The sequence below is a fragment of the Phalacrocorax carbo genome, chromosome 8 (genome assembly GCF_963921805.1).
Source record: "Phalacrocorax carbo chromosome 8, bPhaCar2.1, whole genome shotgun sequence".
Classification (NCBI taxonomy): Eukaryota; Metazoa; Chordata; class Aves; order Suliformes; family Phalacrocoracidae; genus Phalacrocorax; species Phalacrocorax carbo.
Window position 1 is genome coordinate 2,890,256 of NC_087520.1, and position 16,971 is coordinate 2,907,226.

The 16,971-nt window shown below is 46.1% G+C and overlaps 1 protein-coding gene across 2 annotated transcripts in view; it reads right to left on the bottom strand.

The window, feature by feature from the left end:
* Nucleotides 1–6,203: 6,203 nt before the first annotated feature.
* The window catches only part of FSTL4 (follistatin like 4), a 247,838-nt gene continuing 237,070 nt past the window's right edge, over nucleotides 6,204–16,971 (bottom strand). For both annotated transcript variants that reach the window (XM_064458304.1, XM_064458303.1), the window contains 3 exons: nucleotides 16,282–16,389; nucleotides 13,145–13,254; nucleotides 6,204–10,031 (listed from right to left, as the gene is read on the bottom strand). In XM_064458304.1, coding sequence (XP_064314374.1) covers nucleotides 9,329–10,031; nucleotides 13,145–13,254; nucleotides 16,282–16,389 — 921 coding nt within the window. In that variant the 3' untranslated portion in view covers nucleotides 6,204–9,328. The remainder of the gene's footprint in view (nucleotides 10,032–13,144; nucleotides 13,255–16,281; nucleotides 16,390–16,971) is intronic.

A 16,971-nucleotide genomic window follows, 5' to 3' on the forward strand; every position in this document is an offset into this window, starting at 1 on the left:
ACAGACACTGTCAGCATCAGCTTTTGTCAAGTTTTATTGTAAAATTTGAAGAAAAAGAGTTTTTACAGTATGTATAGAGAGCACTTTGTGTGATTCCCTTTTGCCCCTCCCCTTCTATCCCAGGTTACCGCAGACAGACTGCGAGCGGTGCTGTGTAACACATCAAAGCAAATACAAATGCATTTCAGATGTTGCACGCTAATACTGCCTTGGTGCAAATCTCAACTAAAGTTGATGTATTAAAAATAGTTTAATATATTTTATAAATGGGGGGGGGGGGGAATCACATGTACTACTGTTACAAGAAGAGACCTTTTCAGGCAAAGCTGATTTTTTTTACTTTTCCAGTGCACGGTCTCCAGTGGATGTGTTCAGTGCTGAAACATATTAGTCCGTCTTGAGACAAATGAACCTGACTTTTAGCAAGTCTTAAAGGGCAGGGATATGCTGTTGACACGCTGTAGCTCTGTACATACGGGACGGTGCCCCACTGACGCCAGCGTCTGAATTAGCCCATCTATGGAGAGGCTCTTCTGTCAAGGGGACAAGGAAAAAAACCAGCCCAAGGCCACCTACTAAGGTTCCCGAGGCTTTTTGAGCAGGTCTTGTGGGGTTGTTTTGCTTCACCTGCTGACTAAGCTTTGGTCTGCAGGCTGAGTGCAGGATCCTGGCTTTGGTGAGAGCTGGGCACACACAGAGATTGATGAAGTCAGTGGTGGGGGAACAAGCGGCTGCAAACGCAGGTCAGAGACAAGGGGAGACAGAAAAAAGGTGAAAAACCCCTCAGTTTGGGAAAACAGCCCCCGATCAATGAGCAGCAGGCCACTTCACACATTTAGCTTAAGGCTTTGCTGCGTTATTTTGCTGGCGCTGCGCTACATCTGCTCTTGGGCTGCCCTGCCAGGCTCCCCGAGCTGCCCCACGCAGAGCGGTGGGCGGGAGGAAGGCTTCCCGGCGCCTTCACCTCGGCGGCGGCTCGGTGCCGTGGTGGGGAGGGAGGTTCCCGGTGCTATTCCTAGACCCGTGCTTCACGGCAGACTCAGACACATTGAAGTCCAGGATGAATAAGGAACCCACACAGGCAAATCACAGCCCTGTGTGTCCAAAATAGCACGCTGTAGCAACAGCAGCAGATATTTGTCTATTAAAATGCAAATGAATATTAAAATGTTGCTCTCTGCTCTTCATGATTTTGGTGTTGATGGAAGTGGTTGAATTTTGTTTTTTTTCAGCCATCGCTTTCACATTTAACCAGGAATTCTCGTTAGTTTTCAGCATCCTCAATGAAGTTTGGGGAAAGAAATGAAAAAAGCTCGTGGCATGCAGTCCCCTCACCTTTTATTTGGAGAAAAACCATAATTTGTTGGGTTGTTATTTTTACCCTTATATTTGCCCATGAAGAAGGACGTTTGGGCCACCCCGCGCTTGGGAAAGCTTTGTGCCTTCAGAAGCGAGAACTTCATGGGGTTAGTGCCCTTTAGGGATGCTATTGATTTGCCCACGTGCGCGCAGAGCTGCCAGCAGTCTGTTTTAAACCACGCAAATATAAAGTGTTCAGCGAAGTGATGCCGTCGGGGCCCTGTTTCAGCGGCCTCACCGGGGCGGCCGCTGGTGCCCGGCTCGGTGCTCCGGCACGTGGGGCTGAACGAAGCCGCCGGGTGGGTGCGGGGAAGAACCAGCCACGGACCACCAACACTGCAGCCTGCATGTTTAACACAGCAACCGCTGCTTTCCGTCCTAAACCTAGAGAAATTTCCCAAATCTTTCTATTTATGTCAATTCTCTTATTCCCCCCTTTCCCATATAGTATTCTGCTATACATTAAGTATCTGATGGAGTCGGTTTTTAGCTTAATGTGGGACACTTCAGCTAACTCGGCAGTGGGCTCTGGCACGCTTTCCCGTCTCACTGAACTACACAGGTGTGTATTTCTTTGGGGGTGTAGCAATGCAGGGCACTACTCTGCTACTATGCTTTCTGCTCCAGCATTTTTCCTGCCCTATTGGCTTTAGAAATCATCAGTACCCACCGTGATTCGTGCTGATGTGGTCCACATGTGGAGGGAGAAAGGGCAATGCCACACCAGGATGTCGTCTACAAGCGTGCCCCCTTCGCCATTAAAAAATAAAGGCTATTGAAGGTATGAAAATTAAAAAGAAAAAAAATCACATAAAGAGTTTTCAGGCTTGAGAAAATGCCTTGCCTTGAGAGAAGAAAAATCTGCTTAAGAAATCATAAAGAAGCTGATGTAGCTACCAGAGTGAAATAATTTTACAGAGAGAAAACACTGAGTCATTTTGGCTATGGGATAAAGATGGCATCCTGCGTGCCAACGGCTGGATGCCAAAGCCAGTCAGCTTCAGAGCTGGAGTTGTGTTTAATACAGCGCCGACTTCGTGCTGAGCAAGCTCGGGGAGTGGAAAACTGCCGGGAGAGCGGGGCTCGCTGGCGCTCGCTGGCTGTGTCGGTGTGGGGTATCTTCCTGGAGGAGTGCAGCTGCGCCCGACGCAGCAGGGCGTTTTATTTGCACGAGGACTAGATGTGGTGATGAGCTGGATGAAGAGAACAACCTGAAGCCTAGCTACGAGGTGGGATACAGCCCATTTCAGATCAGCTGCTTGAAAGAAAGCGATGCTAGAGAGGGTGATTAATAAGCCAGTGGTTAGCCTCTCTTTGTGGTCCACCAATATTTTTGACACTGTATTTTAAAGTAATTGTCTTAGATTCCCTGTAAAAATAAGACTGAAGCCCAATGTGATGCTCCAAATACAGATTAATATAAAATAGCTGCTCATATCGAATTGTCTGCACAACAGGGTGTTCAGGGCTGATGTCAGGAAAATTCTGCATTCTTAATGCTCAGAAACAGCGTACGGTAGGTACAGAGGTACCGACCTGCGGGTGCTGCTGGGCAGAAACAGCTGAGGGTTGACAGTAGAAAATAATACAGTTGTTTGAAAAAATAAGAATGAGTAGCAGATGCCTTATTACTCTTTTCTAGCTTGCTCGGACCCGCCTGAAGAAAATAGAGGTGGGAGTCCAAGATGCCAGCCCAGTCTCCCTGCCTGACCCCACTGAGAGCAGGCTCTGCAAACCCCCGAAGCAAATTCTCTGCAGAGATTATGCGCTTTCCTATGGAGAAACTTCTCTCCACTTTCTGGAAGTCAATTAACATGGAGTTTACCGCGGCTTTAAACAGAACATTAAAAACTCTCCCTCTGCAATACTCCCTGCAGTAAGAAAAGAGGAACCTCCCCGTCGGGTAGCGCCGCGCTCCCTGCATACAGGGCGGCTGGAGCGCCAGCCGTCAGCGCACCCCCTTGCTGTAAGCTAAGGAGCGACCGGCGAGCACACGGCTCTGGGGCTGGGCGTCCGATGGCGCGGGGCGCGCTGTGCCCATCGAGCCGTGCACGGCATCGCGCGCCTGCCGCTGCGGGGAGGGCCCTTTGCTAACCCGGGAATTTGAGTTTTACCTCTGGAAATGCCAGTGCTCTGACCTTTGCAAATTGGGATGGGCTTCTTGTTTGATTTAGTGCTTGTCTTGTTTACTAGACGCAGCTGGCTTGCTGCTCTCCGCTGCGCTTACTGCCTTTATCTGATGGCTTTGGACAAGTGTCAAAGACACTACAGACTGCCAAGGGTTAGATGCTGAAATGCTTAATTAAACAAGCCTCTAGGCAGTGGCAATTTGCATGGTGGAAGCACCACAGCAGGGCTCGCCCTTTTTCTCTGTTTTGTGGGTCTTTTTTTTGTTGTTGGTTTAAGTTAGTATTGGGAACCGGTTAAAAAAAATTTAAAAACCCATTTCTTTTAGGTCTTGCTTTTATCTTGCAGCCGCAAGCATTTCGAAATTACGACCCACAAGGTTTCCCAAACTTAAGCTGAGGCACGCAAAAGCCTCGCTTGAATTTTGTGCCACCAGCATCGGTTTTCGTCCCTCTTTCAGGCATTTTCTCTTTTTCTTACAATGATGGACAAATAAAATTACAAGAAGGAAAAGAAAACCAAGGGAAAACAGAGCTCCTTTAGTAGCCAGCCCTGTCTGTGAGGACTGTAAGTCACCCAAGCACCCTGTGGAGAGGCACCGAGGGTCATTAACAGCACTGCGTGAAGGCACCCGTAAATCTTCCCACCGGGCTCGGCGGGGCACCCTTTCGTGCTGTGCACACCACGGGACTGAGTTATGGGCATCAATTTGGCTGGTGCAGAGAGTAGATTGGGCCAAGAACATAACAACTCGCACTGGTCGTGCTCAAACCATCCCGCTCCGCCTGGACGGGCTGTAAATCCCACCTCACCGCCCTGGGCAGCCGTAGGATTTCAGCATCTAGGGTGTTTTGGTAAATATATGAGGTTGGGCTGTAACAGCCAGCTCCTATTGCATGTAATAATAATAATAATAAAAAGAATAGTGGCAGCTCTGTATTTCAGCCCCCGTCATCCCACAGGCCCAGCCTGGGCTCAGTCCCGCCGCTCGGGCACGAGCCCTGAATCAGCACCTTTGCATTTTCGGGGCATCCTGATTTTTACCAGATGTGAGCAGAGCTTGAAGCCTGCCCATCTCTTTTTTTCTCTGTTTTTAGGGTCGTTTAAAAAATCCTCACAGCCTTGCTATTTCATTCTTTATTTTTAGAGCTCAGTGCTAAAAAAGAAGCGACCCTCTTGCTGGAGGCAGGCTAAAAAGAACGGGTGACATTTCAGGTGTCTTTTTTCTTCCTCCAGCAGATCGGGGCACTGCATTCCCGGGCTCGCTGTGCTTGGCTGGGAATCGGTCCCATCCTCAACACCTAGTATCACTGAACCACCTCTTTTTTAAAAGAAACACCCAGGTTTTCCTGGCCTCAAGATGGAGAGAGCTCCCTGTGTTTTATTTCAGACTGCTTCAAAAAGCAACGAGGGAATAAACCAGACAAAACTGTCTTGCTCCGGGGGGACTGGGCGAAGCCGGCGGCGGCTGGCCGGGAGCGCGGCACGGCGACGCGGCAGGAGCTGTGCCTGCGCTGCGGCGCCTCGTGCCCCAGAGATGCACGAAGGGGGAAGGAGGGGTGAAAGCCAGAAAGGATTTCAAAGCGTTTGAGGAACGGCAGCTGGTGGTACCTGCCGCGAGAGCGCACAGCTGGCAGCCGAGATGCACGCGAGGGAGGCCGGGACAGGCTGCCAGCAGCAGCACTAGAAAAGCTCAATATAACCTTGAGCACGGCTTTGTTTGCCATAACCTAACCATACTGGAGGGTTTTTTGGGGGTTATTTTTGGTTAGTCCATGAGAAAATGTGCAAAGCAGCGAGCCAAGCAACAAATGCGGGTTTCAGCTGGGAGGTAGAGCCGGGGCTGTAATCCGGCACGGAAGCGGGGCGCTGGCTGCTCGCCTTGCGGGGTGCAACTCGCTAAAACAAGCAGGATTTACCCCCGGGTTTTCTAAGGGAGAAATTACCCGAGGATGAGGTGGCGAGTCATAGGATACGCAGCAGGCAGGGAAATCCCCGAAGTTAAGTGGCCTAGTCCCAGTCCCAGGGGTTTGAGGAAGAAAGGCATCAGCTGCGCACGCAACCCTAGGGATGTTCACTTAAAATAAAGCCCCGAATGGGGTCTTAGGGGAAAAAAAAAAATATACAGGCCTTATGGCATGCCCGTATCTTTGATGAATAACCAGGTTATTGCACTTAGGTCAGCTCTTGCGTCTCCCCCAGCCTCAGTTCCCGCTTTCCTGTTAATTCTGTTGACCGGCTGTAGGGTCATACAGGGAATTAGCTCTTACCTCCTTACAGGACTGAGACCTCGGCCTTTTTATCTGTTTTACTTGGTACCTAGCATGCTAGCGGGCGCTCTATTAATTAAGACCTAATCATGGTATAAATCAAGCAGATAAGCACTTGTCGACAGGTCATCAGGACTCGTGTGTCTCTCGGGCAAAGCCATGTTCACGGAGGTCAACCCAGCCCGACGGCCAAACTCCTTCGGTGGGTGTTTGTCGACAGCCCCCCCCTCGCCAAGCCCCTTTTTGGGGGTGTCCGAGCAGCCCTGCGAGTTTCCCGCCTCCCACCCCTCCTGCGGGCATGCCCACCGCCGCCCACTGAAACCTTTTGGGACTTCTGCTGGTTTTTTTTGGTAGCGGTAAAAAAAATAAGCAAAGTATTAAATGATAAGAACAGTTTAATTATTGTCACAGATGCCAAACCAAGGCACTCGTGACTTTTCGCTCCGATTTAAAAGAGAAGTGGATGGTTTCTAAATAGTCACTGAACTGCACAGTTAAAGGTGGTCAGTAAAAACTCTCGCTCATTCAGAAAGTGAAAATATTGAGGGAGATAATCGACAAAACAGTATTTCCATTCTACTGCCGTTCAACCTCAACAGCGAATGGAAAATAGGAAAATACAGCTCATCTGGGGACCAGAAGTCAACCAGGAACTGTCTTTTTCCCCGTGATTCTAGTGTCAGAATACCCACCTGATATATGAGTGCCACAGGATGCCTAAATGGTCATTAATTCCATTTAAATTTATTTCAATTAATCACTGTGATTAATTTATTAGTTAGGAATTAATAGTGAATTGGTGGAGAACACGAAGAGGGTGGGAAAGAAAGTGCAAACAAGGAAACGTAGTCTCTTTTTGACAGAGTTGAAAGGCAAAAATGAGTTGAAACATTTTTTGGGTATTTATAAAATTTCTGTGTCATAAAAAAAATAAAATCAGAGTAAGAAATGTGCAGCACTTTAATGGCAGGTTTGACTGTCATTGGAACTGTTCACAAGTAGTGTGGACAATCTAAGTTGTACTTCATTTTCTAAGTATGATATATAACCATTAGGATAATTTAGAAAACACATCACCAGGACTTGGGCTGAGGAGGGAAGAAAGGGAACATCTTTGGAAGGTCCAAGTGGGATTTTTCAAGTGAACGCTATTCCAACATTTTGCGACAAACAGGAAGAAGTGAGGTCTGTTACACATCTTTCACAGCCTATATATAAACCAGCCTCAAGAATATTTACCTGAACAGATATATACAGGTTTTTAATATTCTTAAAAAAGTACTGTTTGCTTGATCTATGACACAATGAACGTCTCTACAGGGAAACTTACCATAGGCATCGTAAAATATTCAAGAAGTCATAAAAGAGAACACGAGAGCAGCGTTTGGCCTCGGTAAAACACATTTAGGATGACTGCAATGTATGGATACAGCTTCGTTCAAGAAAGGAGTTGTGCATATTTAAAGGTACTTACAAAGCTGGTCGTCTCCTTTCCTTGACATGGGTGTGTTTCCTAACCAGATGAGTAGAAAATCATGGACACCATGCATTGCTAAAGGAAGGCTACGCCAATCTGTTTGCTATGTCTGCGTCGCAATGATGGGACAGTCTCTTCTAACCCCTATGGCTCGTAAGTGAAGAGATGTGGGTTTCAGCCTATGGGTGTTGAAGGGCGATTTCAAGGACTCCATGTTTAGTGAATTCATAGGATTCAGCTCCCCTTCTTCGTCTGTCTGAACAGATTTTTATATGTTCTCTATAGAACCGAAATGGTTTAAATTACTTCAGGTCTACAGCCATGCTAAAATGCTACTCTTTTGGTAAAGTTTAACATTTAAAGCAAATATTACCAGTGTTTGTTAGTCTGCAACCTTCTCCTTTAAAAATCCCTCTGCGTGCATTGTGAAATGGGTGACTTCAAGCATCTGCGTCCCAAAATAATCACTGCGCCACTACCTATCGCCGGATGCGTTCAGCAGCTGCTTTCGTACAAACCCTGGGCAACAAGGTTGCTCGCAAGACGAAAGGCCGGCGGGCGGCTCCGCTGCAACAGATATTTACCGCCAGGGAGGGTTTTCAGCCCGCGTTTTCAAGCCATCTCGCGGGGTACAAGCGCTCGGGTGCGGCCGTTCGTGGCGGCAGCGGCGCTCACCTGGTCTGCAGCCCTTTGCGAGCCACAGCTGCTCTTGCCCTGATTAACTTCACGGTGGCGGATACAGAAAGTTAGAAAAACGCAGCTAGAAAAGTTGTTACACCTTCCAAACGTGCACATGGATCTAGATTTTTTATGGGAACTCTACTGAAATTTCTCAATGCCAGCTGTTGCATTCTGGGGTGATTCAGCTGGTTTTACATGAGTCTTTTTGCTCGTGCCTGTAAGATAATTGACTATAAACAAGCGTACTATAAATGGGAAGGGAAAAAAAATCACAAAGAAAAATTGTTTCCCAGAATGTCTGAAAAGAAATAGGCAAATTGAGGCTATGACTGGAAAATGAGTGAGTTTTCTATTAAAAATACCCTCTGTCACTGGAGCTATTATTTTACAAAGAACCAAGTGACTTCAGTACTACTAAATATTTAATGAGAGAAACCAACAATTTCTGGAAGTGTTGCCACCTCCTACGGGAATAACCATAACTAATTCTCTCCCCCCGAAGAGCAGATTTTGCATATTGCACCCAAGCTGACCGCGCTCACAAGCTGCTGAAAGACTAATGCCCCCTTCTGAACAAGATTTCTTACAAACTCTGACCGCCCCCCTCAGTGTTTCCTGGCTTTTACCCGCGCTAATGGCCCGGATATTTCACGCCGAATGTCTCAAATACGATCACACAAATACGCCCTAGGAGAGGTGGGGGGGACGACTCATAACATTGCCTTCAGTAGTACCACGAGCAAAATTAAGCGCAGAAGAAAGTGAGCTGACAGTTACTATTTCTGTTGTGCCTCCTCCTGAAATCACGTCCGTGAATCCTCCCAAAGCCACCCTGCAGAGAAAACTGATCAGTTTTCATTAAATCGCTCTCCTATGTTTCTGTGGGTTGAAAACTGCTCTCTGATGCTTAGTTTCCCTCATCATCCAAAGGTGAATTTTAACTGCAGTCATTGCTTCTGTAGTCTCTCGGGGTTGGGGTGGGGGGGTCAGCACAGCTAACGGGCGAGGTATACAGGAAAGAAAACCGATGGCTTGAACGTAACATAAAAGCTCCTCAGTATGGAAACTCAAGATCTGTTTTGTTCTACAGAATCACTAGGTTTCGTGGCTTATACAATATCTCAGTGGAGATACTAGTCGCTTCCCAGCATTTTTCTCATAACCGCAAATGATACCCCCAAATAAAAAATATCCCTTCAAAACCACTTCCTATTAGCAGAGCATACCTTATATCATAAAACTTGCAAGTAGACCAGTGTTGTACCATGAAGCCTATACAGGGGTTTTTTTTCTTTTTTTTTTTTTTCTTTTTTTTTTTCCCCAGTGTAAAAATATACAATGCTACTGCTCATTTGTTGCAGCGTAAAGGTCCAACCGGTACTTGCCTGCCGAAGGCTCTACTGCTATTGCCCCTTCATACCTCTCCCACCCAGACCACTGTGTTACCCCTCCTTATACCTGAAACCTCACAGCGTAACGTATTTTGCCTCCCATTTATAACAAACAATGAATCTTTAGCTGGTGTAATGAGATACTGTCCAAATAATCCACTGTCTTTCATAATTCTGTTGTACTTGCTCCAGGGCCAGTCTTTGGATGTGATAGGGTCCTTTAAATTCTTCAGTACATTCATTTTCCCCGTTGACAGCTCTACAAAAAGCACATCTGTTTGCAAATGTGAAGTAGCATATACATAGTACTGATTGCCTTCAGTGAAAGAGGGTTGAAATGTCAGATCAGATACGTGTATGTTTGTTTGTAAGTCGTAAATCAACTTGATTTCCCCTCGGACAGTTAGAGCCTGGACTTTGATCCTGCCACTGTCTTCATCCGCACTGACCAAATAGCGTCCGTCCGGTGAGATATAAGGTGTGCCCGACACGTCGCCGTTGGGGCCGATGACGGCATCGGTAACACTGTCAATAACGAGCTGCGGCGACGCGGCCACCGACCTATTCCTCCTACACTGGACAAAGAAGTAACCGCCCAGGTGGGTGTAAGCCATGGTCTGCGGTACGCAGCTATAGTTTTGGAAGTTGATGGTCTTGATGTGGGTCACAGTTTCCAGGTCAATTTTATGAACTGCGGATTTTGATTTGTTAAAGACGAAGCCGAACCTGAAATAGAAAACACGACACTGACGTCACCTCTGGAGACGCGGTGATATGCTTGAGAAATGACGCAAGTCAGCGCAACTGGGAAACTCCGTCCCGTTGGCTTCGGAAGCGTGTGCAATAATGCTGTCTCTTTTCCGTAAGAAATCGCTCTCGCTTTAGTGCTTCTGAAATATGCTAAAAGGAGGTATATATTTCGGTTAAAATTAGCAACCTGAGTCAGGAAGCCTGAGCATGTGCTTGGGTATTTGAATAACACCTTCAAGAGCTGAAGCCTTTTATTGGGAAGGGCAGTTTACAATAGGACCGATATCAAGGCTTGGGTGTTCTGTAGGCTAGTGTTGACCAGTTTTGTATTTAATCTGTTTCAGGTCTAGAGAGATGTAATTCAATTTATACTCAAGGCTTCAATCTCAAAATAGAAAACTCTTCAAAATAAAGCATATCCCTGCCAGGTTGGGGCCAGAGCGCAGCTTCGAGCTACATGTATAACCATGGAGCGAAGACCGCGTCCAACCCCATCTCTGCAATTAGAGCATCAGAGGGGAGCTACGGCGTTTGTTTGCTACCCGTGGTGCCTGGGGACCACTGCGGGAGCTGGCAAGGCTGAGGTGTAGAGCAGACTTTGTTAAGCGCCGTCCCGCCAGGCCAGGGAAGGTGTAAAACGGTTCTCGAGGAACGTAACCAGCCAGGGTGTGCTGAAGAAAAGGGGTCTTTGTCTTCTGTCTCAAGAGAGAGCAGACAACAGTGAGCAGAGAATAGATGTTCTGTAAAAGATATATGTTGCAGCACATCTGACCTTTGCTTGAAGACAAGAAAAGGTCAAGAATAGCCAAGAAAGGTTTCTGCTTAATTTGAGAGGGAACCCGTAGAAACAGCCTGTTTGTGTTCCCCTGGATTCAGAGGTCACTGATACTGACTTCCGAAAACTAATTTTACATCGAGTATCTTTTTATCCATTCAGGGCAGACAGAAGGAAATGAAGTGAGTGCTCAGTTTTGTATCTCTTCCTCAAAAGATGTAGAATTGCTTTGTGCAATGTGGACAAGGTGCTCGCATGCAGATAACATATATTTTGCTTAAAACACTGGTTTTATTTCTTTATTCTTAATCCATCTGTCAATGAGACACTCGGCAATGATTTCACTTCCGAAGAATCAGCCAATGTAGTGTATGATTCCATGAAAACCACTGGGCTAAGCCTTTCATTTTCCCATTATACTCACATCCATTAGAGACTTCAGAAAATATCTGCAGTGAAGCTTCGTAGCGCACTGTGTGTGGGGAAATTGGATATGACACTTGTATTTCTCCTGGATGAATGCATTTTAAGTACACTTTTTAAAAAATGCTTTCCCTTACAGCATTTTTTTTTCCCCAAGACTTCCTTAATACTTGGCCGAATGCCCAAAGAAGTTAAAAAATGGTTCTTATCATAAGCTTTGATTTAAAAAAGTGGGTCAGAATGCGTTTTGTGTGCACACAGCTGCAGAAGAGAGGCAGCGCTCGCTTGACACCTGTGATCTGAGATCTCAAAGAAAACCTTGCACTTAGAGAGTTTTTAATAGACAACAATCTACCCTGGGAACTAATAAAAATGGATACATTCCTAGATATCCATCTGAAATAACAGGCAGCTGAAATACATATGCAGGAACATTTGCATACAAATATTTTCTTGGCTCGCGGAAGAGATTGCTTAAATATTCACCTTCCCGGGAAAGGCTGGTGTTGGCTTTTATTGTTTCTGAGTGGAGAATTTAGAACATGATCTCAGTAAGTCTCATTAGACAGGGAGCAATTATTTTTCTGTGCTGAGGGTGAGAGAGAACGGACAAAGATCTGGCCCTGAACAAATGAAATAGGAAATTAGGCACGGCGTTCTCTGCTTTGCACAGGGAAAACTACAGACAATTATCTACATTTAATATTTCTTACGGAAGATCATCTGTACCCAGCCGGTTAATCACACTGAAGCCAAAAGACAATAAAACAACAGCAAAAAAAGTGGTTTTTTTGAACAAAATCATTCCACCTTCCTGTCTTTGAAACCTGACCATACCTTCTCATCTCAGGCTTTAACATTCAGCAGAGCCACCTACCTCCTGGTGCTACTATTAGTCACAACAGTATTTTGAAAGCAAACTGGAAAAATGAGGTAGGGAAGAATTAAGAATGACAGCCATGAAGTATGTCTCATTATTTTGTGTTTCAGGAAGCAAAGTTATTTATTTTGGATCAGATTCAACACGTAATCATTTAAGTGCAACCCCCCACCCCCCCTGTCCTCAGAGTTCACTGCAGGGAACCTAAGATTAATGTAAGGAGTTACAATATGATTTTCTGAGTGCTTAACTATACTGAGGACAGAAGATGGTTAAACAGTTATGTAAGAACATGGTAAGAACACTATAAATTGCTGCGCAGTTATCATCAGTTTTGATAACGTTAATGGGAGGCTTCCTGTTCCTGCTGGGAAGCAGCCAGTGTCACTCCAAGTTATTAGTATGTTAGTTATACAATCTCATTAACCACTACATCACATTAACATTCAAAACTGCTGGTTCAGAGAGGTGTTTTTTTTTTTTAATATGCAGCGCATAACATTTGTCTGTTCAAACCATACACCTCACATAGAGATCCAATATTTGAACAAGCAAATAGCTGGAAGCACGTGGAAGAACTACGCTTTGTGCTTCAGGCAGAATCAACTTTTAACACTTCAGGCAGTAAATCCGTGACATAGGTTTCCGCCCAGATCCATAGAGCAGTTTTGAGGAGGGAAGGCAGCTTTCTGGCCATGAAACTCCCGGCACAAGCAAGCCAGGGCAGTGCGTCCTGCTTTGCTGCAAGGAGGCACCCCCGACCAAGCCGAGGTTAGGACACCTGTGTGTGCTCCAAGGGAAGCCCGGGGTTTGTTCTTGCCATTTCATTGATTCACTGAATAACTATAGGTTATTTGCTCAACTCTTTCTCCATTTCACATATGAAACTGGGGGTAAGAGATGACAAAATCATTCACTAACATTCATAAAGTGCTGTAAGGTTATCAGAAGGATGCCCGCTAGAAGAGAGCAGTGCGGTCACTGTTGCTCTTCATTAAGATAATTTCTTACCTAACGTGATTAATAATAAGATTTGTAGGTGGTATAAAAAAATCATCCACTCCTTCAAACGGCGTGCGGATGACATGCTGATCCTCCCCGGCACTCGCCTCTGGTATTACCTACAATAAATACACACAAGGTTGAGTACAGGAAGAGCAGCAAGTAAGGCAGAAAGGTAAATACAGATTACATCGCCATACACGGTACCGAGCGGCTCTTCCCAGGGATGTAGTAGACTTAAATTGATGAATGACTTCAAAATATTGTTTGGTGTAGCTGTCTGGAAAGAGGTGTGCTAATAAATAGTATCTGAAGCTTGGCATTTGTAAGGTAAGTACGCAACTCTGCTTTCATAGGATGTTTATATCTCGAGCAAGAGCAGTCATGCAGGAGCTGAAGTAGCATGACAACACTCAGACCGTAATAATTTATTTCTCCCTGTCTAAAATAAACATGCATTTCATGGTCATATTTATTAATCTCACTTAAATGCACAGCGATAATTTACCAGCTTGAAGGATCAAACACTAATGCACAGTGGTTAATTATCCCTCTGAAGGAGAACCGTTTGTCCATCCACCGCACCATATAAAATTCAGGGCAGAGCAGAGGACGGCCCTTTGGCTGCCCTCCCTCCTCGTGCTGCCCTCCAGCACAGCGCACACCTCCACGGCCATGGGAACTCAGCGCCTCCACCGCTCCGGCAAAGGAGAGGTAGCAGTTTTCAATAATTAAAATGTTAAATACTCAAATTGTTTGCTCAGTTCCAGATTACTTTAGTCCATCCATTAGGAACTTCTGCTGCTCAGATGTGCAACAGTAGTTGCTTTGAATTTATAGCTACATAATTCATTAAGGAAATTCTAAAACCCTACAAGCTTTAGTTCAGGCAGCTGTTCCGGTCGTGCCATTTAGATGTCTTCCAATTAGATTGCTCAAGAAAGATGCCCACTCTCGCACAGGGCTTCCACGAGGCCAGACGTTTGCTTCCCACAAGCCGGTAATGGCTAAACAACAGCATCCCATCAGCCGGCTGCACGGGCTGTTTGATAAATCCCTGACTTCCAAAGAACGAGTAGAAATTTAGATCAACCTCTGCCGCAGCAGCTTTGTTAAAAAGATGTTTTACTGCACGTCTGCAACTAACCACTGCAGGTTTTAAGAATGAACTTTGCCACATTAGTCACTGCCCACCTTTCAGGAAAGAAGGTCGGAAAAAAAGAAGAGATTTGGTGATGCTGATGCTTATCTCATTCTCCACGTGTGTAAGTGCACTTCATAAAGATAACAGAGAGGACTAACTGAGAGCTGGAGCCTTATAACAAGTTTCCAGCTGTGCAGACGGTGTGTTCTTCTTAATAATCACATGCTTGTGCCATCTCTCCTTTAATTACAGAAACCTCTCACAGCTGGATGGAAGAAATTAAGTCAGAAAGGGTAAAGAGAGCCCATTTTGTCTCCTCACACCCTGCACAGGAAACTGCTCACCCCCAGGTGAGACAAGCTGGTGGCATTGCCTCAGAAACCTTCATTTATTTGTCTTTTCCTGAAAATGCCCATGTTGAGTTGCTGGTCCACTCTTTACCGCTGGAAGTCTGCAGGCTGCGGCCATTATCTTGCACGTGGCTGGTGGGGATGGCCCGTCCCACCTTCATGGGGCAGCATCTCCAGCGAAGCCTCGGGCAGCCCCACAACTAACGTAGAGTCCAGATTTGTACGTTTTTGGGTTAGGAAGCACAGTCACCCTTCTTCTCTGCCTGTTGGGGAATGCTTTAACGTAGCCTTAGAAGCAAACCTTGCTGGAAGAAGCAGTATTCACGTGACACCTATGTTTCCAGAAAGGTTAGGCAGCAAGTGCCAGAGAAGAACTACTAGAGAAGGGTATATCTGGATGGATCAAATCAGCTCTGGTGTCAGCTCTGTCGTATGACATACAGCAGCAGCAAAACGCCCAATTAGGTGCCTGCACTTAGTGTTCCTGTACCGCCAACAGAAGGATGAATCCTCCAGGGCAATCCAGAAACGGAAGCTAATTCAGTCATCCAAGCCTACGTGCACTGCTGGGCCCCAATATCAGTGTGGGTCTGACAGTGCTGAGCGCGGAGGGGCTCCAGGGACCTCACTGGCACCCCTCCAGTGGAGTCACTGACACCCAATAACAGAACATGTCCCTGAGGTTTTACTTTTGCTGTTTATGGGTTTCTTTTTCATGCCCTGGAGAGCTGCTTTTTGCATTTTATTGTGAGAGGAACAATTCTGCCACATTGTGCTCCATCATCATCCGAAAGGAGGCTGAGAGACAAATGACAAAATGAGTACAAAGGAAATGAGTAGCGATTTAGTGCACTGGCAGAAAACCTGGCCTTCTCCTACGTGGAAGATAAGAAGAGGTAAATGCTTTTACCAAACTGGAGAATAGGGTGGTTTTAACCAATCCATAACGAGGGTGATAGGCTAGTAATCCTGAGAGAGGTATGAATTTTGAGGCACTGTACAATGCATTCACCTTTTAATGCTTCTTTTTACATGGCATGCCCCCAAACACTGCAGACAGAAAGACTGGCAGGTCATCATAATGTCTGAGAAGGGCGTGCTGCAGCTCTGCACTGAACACACACTTAGTCCCTGCCCTATGCTTATCCTTGAATGTGCTGCTCAGCCTGACTCACTACCAACAGCCTAAAGAGTAACAGATTTCTATGCAGAAAGTACGTTCTTTGTGGCTTCTTGGTACCCACTGCTTTTAGACCCCAATCGAGTTAAAAAGAAGCTGCCCTCACGCAGGCTGCACAAATGACTTGGAGCGTCGCAGGCTCATACTGCTCGCAGTCAGCTGCCAGCCCTTGCTGTATGACTTTATGGCACTTGGCTCTGTCATCAGCCTTAAAACAAAACAGACCTTGGCAACAAAGCAGCCCTGCTGCCAGCCTACGGCACAGTCATTGCTCAAAAACAAATTAAACAGCAGGAAAAATATGTGAGGATGGACGGAGGAGAGATGAATAAAACACACTAGATATGCAAATTAAAGAGCGGCTTTATATCCAGACCATTAAATGCTGTTAATTACCTGCAACCAACCAGTCACCACCTTCCTACCGACGATGCCACGCCAAGGGCAAAGGCTCAGACGCGTAAGGACTTACCTGCAGCGTTGGTGAGGACTTCCGCATGTCGCCCCAGCTAAGCACCCACACTTGGTCGTGGGACTTGTCATAATGTAATTTGGTTGGTAAGGGGTCAACATCCAAGGACTTAAAAGAAACCAGAGATAGGATTTTACACAGTGACCCCAATGCACGTGACAAGTATTATATTCTCTCCTGCAGACATTCCCACGCACCGCTGTTACACTCGTTCGGGCAGCTTTGCCTTCAGATCAATTGGGGGATCAGCAGCAGCACCAGTCGTAGAAAAATTGGGCTGCTCGATGCCGCTTTCCAGCTGGGCATCGCTCCATCTTATGCTGTGACTTACGGCCAGTAAATCAGGGGCCAATTTCTGCTTGAATTATACCCACAGCAGTTCATTCTTCCCAACCTGCTTATAACCGAGGTCAGGCAGTGGCTCAGTAAGCACAAGCCAGAAATTCATCCTAGCATTATTTTCCCACACTAGCTGCAAGCCTGGCTGCAGATGCAGCCCTGAGACTGTGATATCCAACCTGTAAAGGAGTTTTTTTTCCTGCTAGCGAGGTTACAGAACAGCGAACGACACAGGGTGACCTCTTGGGTGAAAGCAACACAGGCCCAACTTCTCAGTGATGTCAGCAGATCTAATGGGTAAAGATCTACCTTTTTTGTCCCATATCAAGTTTTTTGCCATCGGTGAATAAA